We start from the raw sequence: 20,745 nt of genomic DNA, 5'->3' as shown, positions 1-20,745 counted from the left end.
TTCATTCTCTAGACTTCTTTCCGCTTTGCACAGGAAACAAGTGCAGGACGAGGACACTATTTTGTGGTCAACTCAAACTTAAAATGAAGACTGGTTGACAGTTGTTACATCAATATATAGATGTATACTCAAAAGCAGAGAGTTAGAATAATCATAAAACAATGCAGTACATCACTAACCAAAATGTTAGACAAGAAGTCCACACTTATCCTGAACAAGTATTGGCAAAGCCAATAGGTCTCGCCTATGCAAGAGCTACTGGCTTTGCCAATGTATTTTAGCCATGTTGTACACCAGCATGGCTAAAAGTTAGTGGGGTAGAAGAGAATGGTGTGGAAAGGTGACGAGTGGAGTAGAGAGGAGTGGCATAGATGTTGTGTATTTGAGCGGCATGAAGTGGAGTCGCGTAGAGTGGAGTGGCGTGGAGTGGAGTGGCGTAGAGTGCATTGACGTAGAGTGTTGCAGAATTTAGTGGCATTGAGCGCAGTGGCGTAGAGTGCAGGGTCATGGAATTCAGTGGCGTACAATGCAGCATTGTAGAATGCAGTGCCGTAGATTAGTGTGGTGCAGAGTAGAGTAGCATAGAGTGCAGTGATGCAGAGCAGAGTGGCATAGAGTGCAGTGGAGTTGAGCCGTACAGAGTAGACTGATGCAGAGTAGAGTGGTGTAGAGTAGAGTGCAGTGCTATAGAGTGCAGTGGCTTAGAGTGTAGTGCTGCAGAGTGATGCTGAGTAGAGTGGCATAGAATGCAGCGGCATAGAGTGCATTGGCATAGAATGCAATAGTTCAGAGTAGAGTGGGGTCTAATGGGAGTCTAATGGCATAGAGTGCAGTGTTGCAGAGTGGCCTGTCATAGTGTGCGGTGGTGTAGAGTGCATTGGCGCTGAGAGAAGTGGCATATAGTGGGCAGGATGGATTCATGAGCGGATTAGACGGCTGTTGCTGCAGCGGTACGGTGTCTGAAAACTCCCTTCGAAAGTAACCATACCTATGTGGGTAGATTCCAATCTAGCTGTTGGTACTGGAAGTGGAAAATTCTTTCTGTTTTTGAGAGAGGTGTCCTGGAGTGGAAGGTTTGTACTGTTTCTACATGGAGGAGTGTCTCTGTATCTCGAGTGGTGACAGCAGGGAGTGCCTTGTGGATGGCGCTGCAAGCATTAGACATCTGTTCCTGCAGCGGGGCAGTGCTTAAGTGGCTTAAGCTGAGCTGGTGTTTGCAGGTGGAGTCCGCCTAGGTTCATTTTTGGAGACCAGCACTTATTTTTCCTCATTCGACTTTGCCCCAGAGCAAGATATAAAACAAGAAAGGAGGAAGAGAAAGACAGAACAACAGTGACAGAGGGAGAAAACGAGGATGAAAAAGAACCTGCGAGAGAAATAAAGAGGAGGGAGTGCCTGGCTGAGGAAGAAAGAGGCAGAGGGTGGCATCAAGACATCCCTGCTTTGGTATTCAGTAATCCTGGCATTTGTCAGCCGTGAGGCTGTGAGCGCCTGAGAAAAACTTTGAGCCCGCACTTACTGTTTTACAAGTTAAGCACTGCAGCAGTGCAGTGCCCTCCCTCATCCCATAGGGCGGGGCTGTCCCGACTCCCCCTGGAATGGCGATCCATCACTGGCCCTCTTCGCTCCCATCACTGTTTTATCATCTCCGATCAATAGTTAAAACAATGTTATTGACGTGCTCTTGTTTAAAGGCCTGAGCTGGTGAGGTCACTGCTGACTGTAGGACTGATATTAATGAATCCAAACCTCTTGAGAGCCGATACTGTAACGCTGGGCTGAAGTCTGCCTTCAGCCTGTCAGAGGCCTCTGTCCGTGTGTATAGAGAAGAGACCTGGCATAGATAAGGGCCTTGTGAGTAAAAAGTTCCAAAAAAGCAGAACTTGCTGTTTATGACTTTCATGCTGAGCATTACCTTGTTCTCCAGTGCAGGATGAGTGTTAGGCATGGAGCTGGCAGCCGCGGTCCGTGCAGGTAACAGCGCGTGAGTGGGGATTTCTAGGGACGATGCAGAGGGGGAAATTAAATAAATAATTAATTTCCCCTCGACATCGTACCTCGAAATCCTCCCCAACGGGGCCTCACCGCTGTTACCTGCACGGACCGCGACTGGGAGCCTAATCTAATCTGCCCCTGTGACTGGCAACTAATACGTTCCCTTAAAAGTATGTCTCTTAGGAATCCCTCCTGTCACCATATGTGCAGTACTGTCACATCTGAAGACTGGTTCACCCTCACATTTTACATTCCAAACACTTCCTGCATTGCCTTTATTCAAGTCATGCACAGTGCCAGCACTTCTCAGTACAGCCCTTATTCTAGTGATGCACTGCTAGCACTGGTCAGGAGACAGCATTACCTCTAGTGACGCAATGTCCTCACCTTTGTGCATCACTACCAGGCCCTTCACTGCACTCTAGGACTGTAGCACTTTTAACAGGACTGTTCTGGCACTTGTCTGAAGAACGAGGTGCTTTTAAAGAGGTAGTTACCACACTTCTAATTAAGTAGATTAGTATCAGCTTTTTGTTCTGTTGTAAGCAGATCACTGGTGACTAATTCCACCCCTATTTTGTACTACTTGGATCAACAATAAACAAATATTACTATAATATTAGTAGCCAAAAGGCAAAGGCAATCTCAAAGCCAGCTAATAATAGGAAATAAAGCTGAGTTGTGGGCGGTTAATGCATTATGATGTAGTGTTCTTTAAAGAGGTGAGTCTTCAACTCTTTCCTAAATTGAGGAGCGCTGCGATGGTCCTGGTGGATGCTATTTCAGGTCCTGGGTCCATAAATGGAAACTAAATGTTACATGGCATGCCAAAGAATGAATCTAGGCGAGAACAGAGGAAAATATTGCAGGGAGCCCCTGTTTTAACACCAACTGCATTTGCTTATAAATTGGTATTGCTTCCATGAAGCAACCAAATACAGAAATTGCAAGGAAACTGCAGAAAGACTGCAGCTTCTCCCCTCCTCACTTCAGGGCCTGCTGGAATCGGCTCTGTGTTATGCAACTCGCGCAGTGAGACAGGAAAAGGGCAGTTGCTGAGTCCTGGCACCCAGCTGAAGAGGAGGACATGTATTTTTCTTGCTTCTCTGCTTTAAGGTCAGACATCATTCACTAGGACTACTTGCGCGTGCGGTGCTCGTACAGAAGTGTAGGTGAGGATACTTTTTGAACAGCATTGTATGTGGCATTGCAGCAGTCTGGCCTACACTGGGTCACTGCCATACAATGGGTGCAGCAGGTGTAGTGGCACCGGGCCCAGATCCCCGAGGAGCCCATTGAACCATGATAACTGCTGTATTTTACTACCACAACAGCAGTCAAAGGGACTATTTTCCCTGCTTGCACCAGGGCCCATGACATCCTTGCTACACCTTTGGTCACTGCTGGATAGGGTGAATCCCGGTGCACAGAGCCTTGGCCCAGAACTGTCAAGTTCCCAGTCAGGTGCTTTCGGTCACAATGACTGATTTGTGGATTTCGCAGAAAGTAGCCATGTGCTGAGGAACGGTGCTAGAATTGGAAAACACTTATTCCGGGAACCTATAAATTTGGAGGCAAGATGTGGCTGTGGAGAGGGGTTGGAGTAGCGAGGGGCGGAGTAATAAAAAGCCGAGTCTGACAGTCAACTTATACATTTAATTTTTTTTAACTCAGCCACAAAGAAATTGGCAACAAAGGCAAGCATGACAGTAAATGTGTCTCTTTTTTGTTAATTGGTCACAAAGAGTCTGCATTTTCAAATATCTTATGTGGTTAGGGCACCTACTACAGGGTTCTTTTGTGCCCAGTAATTTTCAGGGGATAATAATAATAGTAAGATAACTCCGGTGGTTAATTCACTTGGAGATATCTGTGTTTTTTTCTAGTCAGTTTTACCTAAAAGTAGCATAGATGGATAATACGCCTGCAGTGGGGCCTGTTGTGTAGGAAAACAGCTATTACATCGCGACTGTTTCCCTGCATGCCATTACGACGCAAGCCTTACCACGCATGTGTTGTAACAACGCATAGTTTTTACTATGCATTTTTTTACAGCGCATATGCGTTTACCACACATGCCTTTACAACGAATTTCCTTGTAAAGATATGTATGGTAAAAGCAAATACGTTGTAAAAAAATAAGGCGATCCACGTCGTTGTGAGGAAACAGAGGGTCTTCCATTTCCTCACAACGACGTGCACCACCCCTCAGACTATCGAAGGAACCAGGAACCACGAGGAGAAAGAGGAAAAAAAGAGGAGAAAGAGGAACCACGAGGAGAGAAAGGTAAGAGGCATTGGGCCTGGGGTGGGGGTTACTAATTTAGGGTAAAAGGGAGTCGGGGAGGGGGGCGTGCAGGGTAGTGTTTTAAGGTTGGGAGAGGACTGGGGGTTGGGGTGAGGGTCGTGCAGGGGTAGTGTTTTAGGGTTTAGGGTAGGGTTGGGGGGTTGTGCAGGAGTAGTGGTTTAGGGTATGGTCGTGCAGGGGTAGTGTTTTAGGGTTTAGGGTAGAGTCAGGGGGTCATGCAGGGTAGTGATTTAGGGTAGGGAGAGGACTGGGGGTCGAGGAAGGGACATGCAGGGGTTGTGTTTTAGGGTAGGAAAGTACTGGGGGGTTGTGCAGGGGTAGTGTTTTAGGGTTTAGAGTAGGGAGAGGAGTGGGGGTCGGGGGAGGATTGTGGAGGGTAGTGTTTAGGGAAAGGTTGGGGGTCATGCAGGGAAGTGTTTTAGGGTAGGGAGAGGTCTGGGGGTCGTGGGAGGGTCGTGCAGGGGTAGTGATTTAGGGTTTAGGATAGGGAAAGGATTGGGGCTCGGGGGGTCATGCAGGGGTACTGCTTTAGGGTTTAGGGTAGGGCATTGTAGTGTAACTTACCTTAGACACTTTTACCATGTGTATGCCTTTACCATGCATGCCTTTGCTTTGTAATGGTATGCATGGTAAAGGCATATGCATGGTAAAAGAATGCATTTTAATGGTAGGTTGTTGTAGGGGAACTAGTGTAGTATTATCCGCGTTGAAATGGCATGTGTGGTATTAATATGCGTAGTACGGTCATACATTCTGTCGTGTAACATGCAGAAACCTGATTTGTATTTTATGTGGCTAGGTAGGTAGGCTACTGGTCTTGACACAATGATCCTTTTGTGATTTGCTGTTCATAAGTTGCAGGGCTTCCAGTATAGCACAGTGAGCTATACACCAGCATCCAGGTGCTGCATGAAAACTCCAAGGCATGGGTTTAGAATGTTATTTGTTTTCTCAATCTGTCATTATTCTAAGGTTGTTAAAAAGAGTTACTTTGGGTAGTATTAAAGTCTTGTTAGTACATACAATCCCAATCACTACATTACATTTTAAATCCTGACTTTGTGTTTGTTCCTTGTAGGCACTTTTAACATATGATGCCTAAGTAAGAGAAAGATGTGACTCTTTCTACCTTATAATCATCATTGTCTTATGTATCATTTCTTGCACATTGATTTTCACATGTGTATGATTTATTATCTGTAAATGTGTGTGTTATATAAAGCACTCTGACACCCTCCAATGGGATGTGAAATGTTATATAGTACATGCTATTTAATTCTTTATTTGTGTGTATTGTATACAGGGGTTGATCAAAATCAAATACCTGCCTCCAAATCATAGATTCTTTTCAATACTTGTGAAGTGATAACAAGCTGTGTGCCTTTGTTTCCCACCATTGCATTTGCATCTAAGTGACACGCTCCAAATTGCACCCAGCCAGGATGATGCTGAAAAAAAAGTTGGTCTGATGGCCCTTTATATCACCTTTGGGCCCAACTGGAAGTGAAAATAGTAAAGTCCCTTCATGCTTGCAGGTTGTCTCCAATGCGAAAGCAGACTTGCGTGTGCTGCTGAATGAGCCCCAGTGCTGTTACACAGGATACATTCTGCATGTTTCACTTGGGGCACTCAATAAGAGTTGTCAGGTCTGGGATCTGTCTGGTTCCCCCTCATTTCCTGCACTGCTATGCCACAAAAAACAATGGATCTGCTGTAGTCAACATCAGTGCAAGCCTTTTGGCAATGCAGTATGAGGCACCTTTCTTTGGTGGCCTAGCTTAGTCTCATTTAGAGGCACCAGGCTGAATGAATGTCTTAAACTGGTAGAGATTGAATGAAACATATGTTTAAATTAGAGTAGGACCCTCCAACAGAGTTTGATTGATCAGGGGGGAAAGGCATTTTTTAGAGATCGTAAATATTGGCTTGTGTGGAAACTTAACATTTCTTGATGTTATTGTCCTAGTATCATGTAATTGCAAATACTCCACGGAATCCATTGGACTTTCATTAAGATCATGTTTCCTTTTCAGCATCGGCGATTCTTTAATCTTCTCTCTGTATCATGAAGATCAGTGGTCCGAAAGGAAGATGCAGCCTAGGCACAGTAAGAAGTTATCAGTAAAAAAAGAATTTCAGCAGAAAGGACCTGAGATAGTGCCCACAGTAAGTGAGTCAGAGCTCACAGGAAGTGACATCAAGCCGACAGGAAGTAGTAATTGGTCAGCAGTTAGCCATGTGCCACTTCCAGAGAGTCCAACATGCCAAAGGCACTCATACCATGAAGTGAAAGAAATCCAGCTGATGCGCTATCTTCTGCAGGTGAGAGAGCAACAGATAATGTCAATGTGTTACTGTGATGAAAAGACTATGTATAACTGGTCAGTTATTTCAGCCCTGCTAAGCGCCACGCATCAAGGGTTAAACTAACACATTTTTTTTTGTTTAAATCGTTTTTATTAACTTTTTCTTTTGTTTGTTTTTGCACATTAGTCAATAAAACATACAGGCAGAATAGCACTCATCCAACAAAGGAGAAAGGAACAGTGTACAGCCGAGTTAATAGCTACATGACAATGAAACAGTCAGTGTGCACCAATCACATCAAAGCTTGCGGCAATATCTCAGGAAAGACAGAGTGGTGTTGACAAGTCGCGGCATCAAGTAATGTGCGAGTAGTGTAGGAGCAGTGCAGTTCAAACGTAGCCCGGGACATAGGGCACAACAAAATGAGGGCAACGAAAGCAAACGAAGGATAGGATAGAGTCGCGCAAGACCTGCCACCACGGGTAAATTTGCTGGAGGACCTCAAACTCCCTTAAGGTTCAGCAGCAGTGGAGTGTCATGCCAAAAGGGTAATGGCAGTCTGGGCATTGGTGTCAGGCCTGGGTCGTGTCGGCAGGGGGGCCACCCTGAGTGGGAGCCCTCTGTGATGCAGATAGGGATCCCGTGTCTGCCCCCAAAAGCTTGGAGACCATTGCATCCCACTGAGGCACCAGGGGGAACATACGGATGCCAAGCAGATCTTCCATGCGCAGCACCGCACCGTCCGCCCTCGCCCAATTGGAGAAGGACAGGTGCCAAGCAAGAGGGTGATAGGGGGGATTTCCAGCGCTTGGTGAGCAGGCGCTTAGCTGTTATGAGGCCTAGGTCAAGAAACCGTGTGGCAGCTCTATGTATCTTGTTCCTGCTAAAGAGGTGCAGTATATGAGCTTCCCAAGTCGGGGGAATGCTGCGTACTGTGCAACGTATGAGAGTGGTTGTCACGGTGCGCCAGTAGTCATTCAGGACCGAGCATCCCCAAAGCATTTGTATCAAGTCGACATCTAGTTGTCGGCAGCGGGACAAGCCGCATCTATGTGGAGGAAGTACCTGTTTATTTGGGCTGGGGTAAGGTAGGCTTGGTGCAGTATGAAAAATTGTATCTGTCGGAACCGTTGATTCCGTGGGATGCGGGACTGACCGCTACGGGCAGCTAGCCATGCCCTATCAGTAAACGCTCTACCCAGGGCCCCCTCCCAGTGAAGCCGAAGACGAGTAAGATCTGCTTCCGTGTGTTGTCGAAGGGAGGATGCGAACCAGCGCGTAAGGTGTTTCCCCCTCCCCATCCCATGAAGGTACTGCAAGGTATGATGTATGGGAGGCTCCTAGGCGAGTGTACCCCATTTGGACGCTAAAGAGGCTATGAGTGCCCTGTGTAATAAGAACTGCCCTGGAGGTATATTTTCTCCCAGTATGAGGTCCCGGAATGGAATAAGAGCGCCTTCTTGAAAGAGGTCCCCCACGTACTGTACCCCCTCTGAGGTCCAGTGATGTAACTCTGCTGCTGTCGTGTAGGTGTGTCCCCCCGTGGAGTCCCCAAAAGAGGAATGGCAGGTGCGTATGGAATGGTGGCTCTAGTGAGGAAAAGGCAACTGCGGAAGCATTTGTGTGCTATAGTGAGGAGGAAAATATCCGGAGGCTTAGATGAGGAGCAGGGGTGGAAAATCTGAAGCAAGGTTTTTAGCAGTAGCGGGGGTCGTAAAGAGGCCGTGTCTGGTAGATAACAGGAAGACATCCACCTGGTGACCCACTGCAGTTGGGAGGCCAGGTAGTAATGCCCAAAATTGGGCACTGCGAGTCCGCCCAGCTATGCAGGTAGATAAAGCTTGCCCATGGACACTCTATGGTGTGAAGTCCCCTATATGAAATCTCGTACTACCCTTTCCCACTGCTTAAAGAAGGGGGGGGAGATAATAAGGGGTCGCGTGGCAAAATAATAAAGGAGGCGGGGAAGGACCACCATATTAACCAGCGCGACCCTACCAGAGAGATTGCCAACGGGAGATTCTTCCAGAAGCTCATCTGAGATCGGATTGCCATGGTAGCCCGGACCACATTTCCTTTAAAGAGGTCAGCTTTGGTGCGATAAACCTGAACACCCAAGTAACGAAAAGGGTCGGTGCACCAGGCCACCGGTGTTCCTCCGAGCGGGAAGCCTGGATCCGGTGTATCCCCCAGGAATGGGGAGAGTATGGACTTAGTCGGGTTGACTCTCAACCCGGAGGCCCGTGCAAAGTGGCTAAGGGCTCGATCAAGGGAGGGGGGAATTTCATGAAGATCCCTGGCGTATATTAACAAGTCATCCACGTAGAGCGAAATGGTGTGAATGCCATCGCCTAGTGTTATTCCCATATCAACATGCGTGCGGATATGAGCCGCCAGCGGCTCCACCGCTAACGCAAACAGTAGTGGGGACAGGGGGCATCCCTGCCGGGTCCCACGCCGCACTCGAATCGGATCGGAAATATATGGGCCTGTCCTAACCCGAACTGACGGTTCACAGTATAGCAATCGGACCAAGCTGAGGAAATAGGGGCAGACTCCAAAGCAAACAAGGGCAGCAAATAGAAAGTTCCAGGCCAGCGAGTCGAAAGCCTTCTCGAGATCTAATACCATACAACCGGAACGCGGCCAGGTGATTGGGGCATATTCCGCCACTCGAAAGTAGCGGCGCAGATTCAGGGCCGTGTTACGCTGTGGAACAAAGCCATTCTGGTCAGAGTGTACCAGATCAGGGACTAACGGAGCCAGTCTATTGGCGAGGATCTTTGCCAGGATCTTATAATCCGAATTTAATATGGCAATCGGTCGATATGAACCAGGTGATGTGGGGTCCTTACCAGGTTTCAATAAAGACACCACATTAGCGGTACGCATGGTGGGAGGCAAGGTCCCTTCCGAGATTGCCTCCAGAAACACAGAGTGCAGCTGTGGTGCCAGATGTTCCGCGTAGGTCTTAAAGAATTCTGTCGGAAGACCGTCCGGCCCTGGAGTTTTACCTGAGGACAAGGCCCGTAATGCGTCCCGCACTTCGTCTTCCACTATAGGGGAGTCCAGCTCCAGGGACCGATCCACCGTCAGGGTGTAGTGCTAAGTCATCAGTGCGTGAATGTCTCCCTGGGTGCTGCGCTCCCGACTAAGGTCGTCTTGTAAGAAATGTATGGGGCGCTGGGGATATTCCTGCCTAATCAGATAGGCCAGTAGTCTCCCGGCTTTGTCCGCGGCCGAGTGGGAGTGGATCGAGTGTGCTAAAAAGTTATGGCAGCGCAGTCGGTCCAGAAGCACCGCGCGCTCGGCGTGGGCAGCATCAAGCTGCCGCTGCCTTGTCGGGCTAGTGACAACTTGTGACTCGAGTAGGAGTAATCGTTCTTCAATGCGGGTCAACGAGGTGTCTAGTTGTCTACGAATACTTCAAGACCGCCCCAGACAATGGCCCCTAACCACCACCTTAAAGGCCTCCCATTCAGTGAGGACCGAGCCTGCGCAGCCGGTATTAACCGAGAAGTAGGTAGCTATTGCCGCCTCCTGTGAGCCTCGGAAGAGGGGATCCTCCAGGGCTGCAGTCTGCAAATGCCAGGTCGGGACCGGCGGGGGTGGCGCCTCCCAGGCCAGGCGCATCAACAAGGGGTTATGATCGGAGTGCGTCCTACCAAGATAATCCGTCGCTTGTATCAAGGGGAGGAGGGCTGCGGATACGAGTATTCGATCTAGGCGTACGTGTAGCTTATGTACTGGGGAATAGAAAGAGTATATCCTGGAACATGGATGACGTTCCCGCCAAACGTCTGAAAGGGCCCAGTGTCCTAGCCATGTGTTTAAAAGGTGAGCGTTGGAGGAAGCCATCTTCGACTGTTGCTGAAAGGGCACACCGAAATAAAAAGGCGTTTGGTCAAAATGATTCCTGTCCTAAACCAGTAAAGTTCTTAAGTTCGCGCTTTAAAAAAAAAATAGTAGTAAAGGATATCAAACGTTTCTTTTTAATAAGCCTGGGCAAAGCACTACGCTACGCTCGCGTAGTTTGCAAAGTTTGCGCTACTTCGCACTATGCGAATTGCACGTAGCACAGTGCAAACGCGTAGCGTAGCGTAGTGCAGCGGTCATTTTTTGCTTGCTCGCGGTCCTCAACGTCAAGTTGGCGACCGTGAGCAAGCAAAATGACATCCCGGCGAGACTTTGTCCTCATTCGCGATCAGCAACATCAAGTTGCCGATTGCGAGCGTGGAAAGTAAACCTCCCGGCGAGCTCCTCAACGTGGGGAGGTCAGGTTTCTCATTGCGAGTGGTCGTGTATGCTCGTGACCGCTCGCGATGAGAAACTACCAGTCCGCGTTGAGAAAGCTGCCGCTCGAGTAGAAATCTACTTGAGCGGCAGACAAGGACCGCTTGCACTGTGCTAGATGCAGTTTGCACTGATTGGACAGTGCGGACAAGCATCCGGCACTGTGCAATCAGTGCGAACAGCATCTTGAACAGTGCACTACGCAGTTTGTGAAGCTATGCGTAGCTCGTGTAGTGCACTTCGCGTAGCTACGCGTAGCGCTACTTCGCAAAGTACGCCCAGGGTTACTTTTTAAGTCACAAGCATTATTTTCACAAATGAATATTATTTGAGCAAACGAGTTATATTTTTTGACTAAATGATCCCAAATAAATAGTGCGAATGAGTAAAGCCCTATCCAAATGTGTCTGTTGTCATGTGACGTTCGCTGCCAAGAGAGAAGGGAGACAAGAAAGAGGAATGGGAGGAGTGAGAGTGATGAAAAGGGTGTTAGGAAAAAGAAGAGGAATTGTAGAGGAAGAAGAGACAATGAGGGAGACAAAATGGGGGAGGATAGAGGGAGGAAACAAACAGAGGAGAGAGGTGAAAGGATAAGCGATTACAAGCAAGGGGAAAGGGGACGAGGGGACCAGAAAGGAGAAGAGTGAAATTCGAGGACAGATGGACAAACAAAAGGACCATGGAGGGGGAGAGGCAAAGAGAGGAGGGCATAGTGACTTGAAAGAGTAAAAAAAGAGAGAAAAAGAGGAGAGAGGAAAACAAAAAGCGAGGAAGGAGGTAGGTAAGAGGAGGAAAGAAAAATACAAAAAGTCTGAGAGAGGTGAATGAAATAACCGAGAACTGAGAGAGACAAAAAGCTAAATTCTGAAGAATATGCGGAGGAAGTTGGAAAGATAAAGGAGAGAGAAGGGGGTCTAGAAAAGTACAGAAATGGAGACAGGAAGGAAAGAAAAGAGGGAAAATGAGGAAAAGACTAGAGTGTAAAGATTGTGGTGGTTGTAAACATGGCATGAGTGGGAGGAGGGTAGATGGGAAGGTAGAAAAAGTAAATGAAGTAGCAAAAGTGGGGATGAATGTTTAAAGGATGAGAAGAGAAAAATGGGAACGATATTATCAGATGTTTCCTGATCTGCAACAACAAGAGAGGGAATTATAGGGCCTCGCACACAGACAATTGTGTCAATATAATTTCACAGAGACCCATCAAGCCCTGAGTTACTACCTTGGTCAGTTCAGAGTGCTGTCTAAGTGCTCTTGCAGTCATACATTTTGGTGCCTGGTTTGAAACTACGTGTTGGTTGGGAACCCTCTAGTGGAGGTGTGTAATCTGGTGAAATGGAAGGTGTACCCTTTGAATTGTTTTTACCTTATGGATTGTATTTTGGGGATGGGTGCCAAGGGTGGTTGTCCTCTGTTTTTGGTACTTCACCCAGGAGTGGGATTTGTTTCACTGTGGTTCAGTTCTAAATCAGGCCTTTAGCCTGCCTACATCCAGACGCAAAACAACACCCCTTTACTTCCACATCACACCTTTGAAAGCCTGTGGTGTTTAAATACTCATAACACAGAGATGCGAAGCCACTGAAAGTACATGGGGAATAGCACACATCTGGCCCATTACAGCAGTCGGTCATGTACCGTAAATGTGCTTTTTATTTTGGAAAGGATGGGACTTTTCGAGCACAATTTTGATCCAAAATCTTTCACTAGCACAGGGGTTCACAACATGAGGAACATTTTGGCACCTTAGCTGCTGTGTTCCTCATGCATGTTCAAAAAAAGGGAATTGGTTAGTGACATGGCTTAGGCTCTTTAGGAGTGTTGCAGATTTTCTAAGGCAGCTTCTAGACCATTACAGTAAACTAGAAACTGCTTAGAAATCTTAGAAAAACTAGTAATTTCTGATATTTACATCATTACAGGAACCCATCTACTTTAATCCACTCACTATAAAGTGTCACACATAACACGAAGAAGTGTCACACATAAGTACCTTGAAAACATCAAGATGTCACACATAAGCACACTGAAAACTTGGCAGCTATGTTATTTTACATTTGTACGCTATCACCATTACTCATTACACGCATGCATAGAACATCCTTGGCGGTATGCAGCTTTCAGGTGGTGTCCCATTGCAGAGTAACTTACTTCAGCCTCAATTATTTTCCTGAACCACTAAGTCCTTTTTCCATGCCCCTTCGTCAACCATTAGAACTATGCAATTGAAGAAAATGTTGGTGTATGGCTCTCTAGCTTCTGGTGAACAATGATTTGCCAGTGTATGGACAAGAACACTTTGCCACCATGTTTCCAGGCCCAGAAATTTGGGAATTCCTTTAGCTTGCTGTTCTACTTGCACTTCACTTTGATGCCCTCTTTGTGTTTTCTGTCATAAGAAATTACTCGCTTAGGTTGATTTGCTTTGCCCTGCTTTCTTCAGATCCTGTATGGATGTAGCTCAGGTATTTAGCAACTATATGGATGGAATTTACCTGGAAGGTTCTACATGCTCCCAAGAATGCACATAAAGTACTCCTTAAACCCCCAATCATCCACGATTTAGGCCTGCTGACTGAGAATATCGATGGCAGGGCAGTAAGTGTCTTGAAATCATTTATAAGAAGAATTTGGAGTTACGTCCACGGCGCCACAAATCCCCTAAATAAACTTGATGCTACTGACCCTATAGCAAAGCAAATGTTACTGCCAGTCTTGTACCCTGTGTCACTGTAGAAGTACTTCCCACAGATGGATGGAAATAGAATGTAAAATGCACTTCCAGATTCACAATTACAAACTACACATATCTTCAAATGGCTGGTACCAATATCGGGACACAGATTGCTCCAACGCTTGCGAACTGACTAATAATTGTTTGCCAAATGCAACTGGAAGCCATTAAGAAATAGGTGCTACATTGACGACATCCTTCTGATTTAAACTGATGGGGAACAGGACCCCATAGGCTCCACAGAAGATTTAATACATTTCAACAAGGCTTTTGTTGTCAGAATCCTAAAGACAACATTTCCTGTACAACAGCATGGTAATTGAGTAAGAATAGCTAAAAACCACAGTATATCCCAAACCAATGGACTGAGTTAAGTTCCGGAGCAACAGCAATTTCCACACAGTGAACATGAAGCTCAACACGATGTTCTGCAGATCTGTGCAATAAGAACTGGAAATGCGAAAACACAAAATGATGAAATGAAAACATAAAGGCCGTGAGATCGGACTCTATAACTCATGGTCACACCAAAAGCATTGTGGAAAACCAAATTCAAAGTAGCGCCCTCTTGAAATACAGAGCAAAAGAGGTCCAAATTTCAAACCCAGTGGTAGTTGCATGCAATCCATAGTTACAAGATATAGACATGGTTGCCAAGGATTTACAAAAGTTTCTGCAGCAGAATGAACTGCAAGAGGCCTTCCTAAACAGTCTACTCTGTGCCTTCCAACACAACAGTTACATGCAATTACAATTTCCTGGATCTAAAGATTGCAATACTCTGAGGTAAATTCAATCAGAAAGTGACAGGATAACTCACAAATGTGGGTGCATGCAAATGTTTAATACATTCTGGGGTGAATTAAACAGGCTTTGCAGCTTCATCAGTAGTTGCTCTAACTTTTAAACCATCATCCTTTCCCATTCGCCTTTAGACGACCATGGCCTGGCACTTCCTACCTTCCTCCCTCAATACTGTCCTCTAACTTCTGTCGGAATCAACTCTAGCACAACTTCCTTGCAGAAGTACCGATCAGATGATTAACCTCGCCCAGCACTATCAGCTCTCCTGGAGAGCAGCAGAACATGTATCTAACTCCACCACTGGTTGACAGCATACCTGAGGACCAGCATGCGATTAAAGGGCCCGAGACCTTTATTCCCCAGATTGCTAGGTTAACTAAGATATGGCCCAGATTGGTAATTGTTCCTATTTACGACCAACTGGTCTTCTGGAATCAAAGGCCTCATGACTAATCGAATATGTCCCAACCTTAGAAACTTTCTTAAAGCATCAGGTTGACACTTGGCTGATATCCTGTTCTGCTGGTTACCATTGTGGTACCATTGGTATCCACAACGTATAATGGGCTCCATTGCAACATACCAGCAACATACCAGCATTGCAGGGACAACGACTAGCTATGTGACTGACTCTACCCTAAACATTCTGTTTTCAGGAGCTACCAGTTTAACATGTGTTTGACTGTGCCCAGATCTTCAGCCCCCATGAGTGTTTCTTTATATTGAGATCTAGCAGGCATTGACACATAACTTTTAAATGAAATGTTACAAACCTCAATTAAAGCAGATGGGGGTCACTTGAAGAACTGAACATGAGTTAAATGAATAGATTGAACTACGTCTACCATAATGCATTGTAGGAGCAACATAGTTGGAAAGGGAATGCACCCTGCATGGTGTACAGGCATGGACCCCTACCCCTAGTGATCCGTCTCCGTGTGAAACTGGTATGCTGGCATTTTGTTGGCTCAGCTAGCACGTTACTTTTGTGTGTTCACTGAGGTTTGGGCCTATCCTTGGTAAAGCCAAGGTCCATCACCTGTTCTGTGATGTGAAGGGTGCACCAAGCATGCCTTCATTTATAACATTTGCCGTAAACTAGAGAAGGAATGGCACAGTGATCAAACTCCGGACAGCCACGCAACACACAAGGACGCCATCCGCAACCACTACCACCTCATCAGGGCGGCCAAGAGGACCTCCTTCAAAGACCGCCTCGACAACAACTCATACAATAGCAAGGAACTCTTCAACATCGTGAAGGAACTCTCCAACCCCAGCTCCAACACCAACGGCATCCCGCCGTCGCAAGCCCTGTGCGACTCCCTCGCCACCTTCTTCCACCGAAAGATAGCAGACATCCACAACAGCTTCAACACCCAGACAGCCCCAACAGACAGCAACACAACAGACCCTCCGCTCACCATCGACCACGACCACCTGCTAACCTGGGCCAGAGTGAGCGTCGATGACACCATCAAGACCATGAGCACAAACCACTCCGGCTCTCCGTCAGACTCATTCCCGCACCACGTCTTCAACAAAGCAAGCAGCTCCATCGCACCCCACCTGCGCAAAGCCATCAACCTCTCCCTCGAGACCGCAACCTTCCCAGAGAGCTGGAAACACGCAGAGATAAACGCCCTACTCAAAAAACCTAAGGCAGACCCAAGAGCCCTCAAGAACTTCCGGCCCATCTCTCTGCTCCCCTTCCCAGCCAAGGTCATCGAGAAAATCATCAACAGACAGCTAACCCGATACCTCAAAGAAAACAGAATCCTGGACCCTTCCCAGTCAGGGTTCCGCAGCAACCACAGCACCGAGACTGCCCTCATCGCCGCCACCGACGACATCAGGACAACGGTGAGACCGCAGCACTCATCCTCCTAGACCTCTCCGCCGCCTTCGACACCGTCTGCCACCGCACACTACGCGCATGCCGCAGGGATCCGAGACAAGGCTCTGGAATGGACCACCTTCTTCCTCTCCGGCAGAACCCAGAGCATCCGCCTCCCCCCATTCCATTCCAAAGCCTCCGAGATCATCTGCAGCGTACCCCAGGGATCCTCCCTCAGCCCGACACTGTTCAACATTTACATGGCCCCACTCGCACACGTCGCCCGGCAGCACGACCTCAACATAATCTCCTACGCAGACGACACTCAACTGATCCTTTCCCTCACCAAGGACCCCATCACCGCCAAAGCCAACCTCCACGAAGGAATGAAGGCCGTCGCCGACTGGATGAAGATCAGCCGCCTGAAGCTGAACTCGGACAAGACGGAGGTCCTCATCCTCGGCTTCAACCCCTCAGCCTGGGACGACTCCTGGTGGCTGACGGCACTGGGGGCAGCCCCGACACCCACCGACCACGCACGCAACCTGGGAATCATCCTCGACTCAACGCTCTCAATGACCAAGCAAGTCAACGCCGTCTCCTCCTCCTGCTTCAACATCCTCCGCATGCTCCGCAAGATCTACAGATAGATCCCGACAGATACAAGAAAGACAGTCACCCAGGCCCTCGTCAGCAGCAGACTCGACTACGGAAATGCCCTCTACGCGGGAACCCCGACCAAGCTCATCAAACGACTACAACACATCCAAAACGCCTCTGCGCAACTGATCCTTGACGTACCTCGACATGGCCACATCACCCCCTACTTGAGAAACCTGCACTGGCTCCCCGTCAACAAGATGATATCCTTCAAGCTCCTCATCCATGCACACAAAGCACTCCACAAGACCGGCCCAGCCTACCTCAACAGACGGCTCTCCTTCTACATCCCCAACCGCCAGCTCCACTCCGCCGACCTCTCACTCGCCACCGTCCCGCGCATCCGAAGAACCACCATCAGCGGGAGAGCCTTCTCCCACCTTGCCGCCAAGACATGGAACACCCTCCCCCTAAGTCTACGACAGACCCAAGACCTGCTGACTTTCAGGAGGCTACTCAAGACCTGGCTGTTCAATCTCCAGCGCCTTGAGAGCCTTGCGGGTATGTAGTGCGCTTTACAAATGATTGATTGATTGATTGATAACATGGGACTACTGTCCATATCCTGGACTGTTGACATAAAGTCGTGGTAGCGGAGTATCAGTGTTTGAATAATAATACTTCTGAACCAACCTTTTTTCTGTTCAAGGGGGAAGCAAGATCTACTGGCCACACTCAAGTAAACATTTTGCTTTGGTGCAACACCCATATCCTGAGGCACATACATGATAGTGAGACTGTGTGTATGTTTGCTTGGACCAATGTCATAGATTTTCGATGGCCCCTGGTTTAGTATAGAACATGGTGGAAGATGAGCACATCTCCTCTTTATTTGGTGGAAGTGTATTGCTTGCATTCCTGAAGCTAGAGGCTGGAGACCCAGGCACTAAAGTGAGGCAGGATAGAGACAAGGCTTCTCTCAGAAATTCTATGAGGCCCTTTGCCAATTAGATATCCCTGAGCACTGCTGTTTGATGAGCGGTAGGGGAGAGGGATTGAATCATCAGATTCTGTTGTTAAAGATAAGGAGGTTTCTAGGCAGGGCCTGTGCTTTTATTTTTCCCCTATTACGGCTTCAGAAAGGCTGATGACAGCTTGATGTGGAGATCTCACACTTCACTGTGCCATTGTTTTGGATACTCCTTCTTGGAGCCAGCCTCTTAACTACTTGCTGTGTTAGCCATCACCTTGAATAAATGCTGTGTCTGCACTACAACCATAACATTACATTTTTAAAAGGAACTATCCCAAAACGGTCCAGGAGTTTAGATATTGGATCCACATCTCCTGTCTGGAAAGTGAGTATAAAAGGGGGACCCAAACTACCCAACTTTGTTCCAATTCCACGCTCTTCTTGATCAATGAATAGAGTGTTCCACAGAGTATTTGAAGAACTGCTGCATGATCATGCTGGTGTCTGCATAACAGTCAGTCTACAGTAGGTGAGGGGATAACACTGAAGTCTGTGTAACTTGCAGGAGAAGCTCAGAGTTTGTCTAGAAGCCTGCCTGTCTGCTCAGAAAGGGATGGAGAGTAGCTGGCCGTGCAGGAAGAGAGACTGTCCAGTAGGAGAAGCCTGGCTGTGTTCCTGGTGTATGACCCAGAAGAAGCAACTGCGAAAAGGGAGCATCGCCAGGATGACTTATATAATGTGGGGTCACTTGGTCTCTAAGAGTGTGGGTCTGGTATGAACTGCACAAATAAACTTTGAGCCAATGCACAACGTGCCATCCAGCACCCCCACAGCCCAAACGACTGGTGCTGCTGGTGTATGGCGTAAACTGGAGGAGCCATCACTGCTGAAACGGGAGAGCTGCCTGCCCAAAAGCCACAATTGTGGAAGAAGCTGAGCAACAGCTACATTGGTCTTAGGACTGCAACTACAAAAGAAGTGAAGTATCTGCCAGATTGGCCCAAGGGCTGAAACTGCAGAAGAAGGCAAGTACCTGCAAGTACGATTCTACAACAGCTGGTGAATACCATTCATCACTCTGACCTGCTGTGCTGATACCTTTAGGGGTCCAAGAGAGATGAGCATGGCCACCACCAAAAAAGACACTGATGGTGCACACAGACACATGCACTTTCCAGAGCCAGCCAAGCTTCATCTCCACTCAGCAGCTATAAGTGAGGCACGGCCCCAGAGACTGAAAAGGTTAATGTGAAGCAAGGTAAGTGGCAATAGGAAGTTGCCCTTATCAGTGATGCTCTTTGGGCTAAGAACTGTTCGAAATGACCGAAAAGTCGGAGCCACTTTGTAGAACTTGTATCTGTGCCTATTCTTGCCTAAGCTTGACTTGCAAGGAGGTCACCACGGCCATTGGAGGACACCATAGAGCTGGGAGAAGGGCACCGTAGAGGGTGTGGTGCTTTGTTAAGACCCAGTGGATGAGATCATAAAACATTATTTTCATTTCCCTATCTAATTGTGTAGTATTCTGTACTACTGTGACAATAAAGTACTTTCTTTTGCTACAAAGACAAGCACTGGGCTGGACAGTGATTTACTGTGCCTGTTGTTTGGCTGTTGGGTACTGAGTCAGTGCTCTCCACACTACCTCTATGAGAAGCGTTTGGCTGCTCGTCCGCACTTCGATGAGTGTGGTGTGTGAAAAGGGTGTCCTTGGACCAGTTTCCACAGACATATTCGGACAGACCCCAGGAAACAGTGGCAAACGACCCAAGCACCATGCTGTGGCTTGGTAGCCTCCCTAAGCCTTGTAGGCCACAAGGGGGTGTGACAAACATGTTCATTGCGTTCCAGTAAACAGGAAAAACTAGAATTTAGTTAGTATTCCAGCTACATGGTGCCTGAAAATTCAGGGAGAGGGCAGCATTGAAACAATAGACTGAAAAGAAGAGAATGGCATGCGAAGAAACCGTTGACATACCTTTCGAGGTCGCTGTGTGCAATACGCAATGCTTTCATTTATTAATACTCATGGGCAGAAACATCATCAAGAAATACGAAGGAGGCAAATGTATGGATATTGAAGAGACATAGACAGAGGCTACATTGCGAGCTAGAACTTGTAAAAAGAACTGGCAAGGCACAAAAACCGCAGGGCTCACCCTTAGAACAGAGGTTCCTGTCAACATAGCACAAACGTGGAACACAGAACAGACAAAAAAGGAATCTAAGCTGGTTGCCGAGTTGAAGAAGGAATTAGGTTGCACAAAAAGTGTCCTGCTGACAAGTAGAAGACAAAAACATGTGGAGGCATATTATCAAGGGCCATATCGCCGCTTTTTCGGCTTTAAAAGCCATAAAAGTGGCGAGATTTCCATCGCACTATGAACAAGCTCACACTAACCCTTGTTAGCACTTGTTTTCGCGCGATGGCTGCCGTTTTTTATCGCCCTGCATGCCATCGCTAATGACATGCAAAGTAGGTGTTCCTGGGTAAAACAGCATGGGAGAACACGCTAACACTGCTTCCCGCTATCATCAAGCTGGCAGCAGACCCGCGAAGCGATGTAAATAATCGCACTAAGCCCCGTTTATTACAGGAATTTAACTCCTGCTTTAAAGTTGACTTAGCCATCTTAGTAATGGGAGGTGGATTGCAAGGCTGAGACCACAGGGGCGTATTAGCAAGGTTTTCATTATCGCCCAAAATATATCGCACTTCCCGCGCTATTCCCGCTTTTTGCTGCTATCGCTGGATTTCCTGTCGCCTTTGAGATAAGCGTTGATAATAACGCGCTAACTTGGCGAGGAAATCCAGCGATAGCCGGCGATAGAATAAAATGCGTTAAGCGTGCTCTGTGATATTTACCGCAGTTTGTTGATAATATGCCCCGTGC

The 20,745-nt window shown here is 47.5% G+C and overlaps 1 protein-coding gene across 2 annotated transcripts in view; it reads left to right on the top strand.

Moving 5' to 3' along the window:
* WDFY4 (WDFY family member 4) overlaps positions 1 to 20,745 on the top strand; it is an 821,140-nt gene that overhangs the window by 564,744 nt on the left and 235,651 nt on the right. For both annotated transcript variants that reach the window (XM_085608765.1, XM_085608766.1), the window contains one exon: positions 6,337 to 6,625. In XM_085608765.1, coding sequence (XP_085464891.1) covers positions 6,337 to 6,625 — 289 coding nt within the window. The remainder of the gene's footprint in view (positions 1 to 6,336; positions 6,626 to 20,745) is intronic.

The sequence above is a fragment of the Triturus cristatus genome, chromosome 1_2, assembly GCF_964204655.1.
Source record: "Triturus cristatus chromosome 1_2, aTriCri1.1, whole genome shotgun sequence".
NCBI lineage: Eukaryota > Metazoa > Chordata > Amphibia > Caudata > Salamandridae > Triturus > Triturus cristatus.
This window is presented reverse-complemented; position numbering and strand designations above follow the sequence as displayed.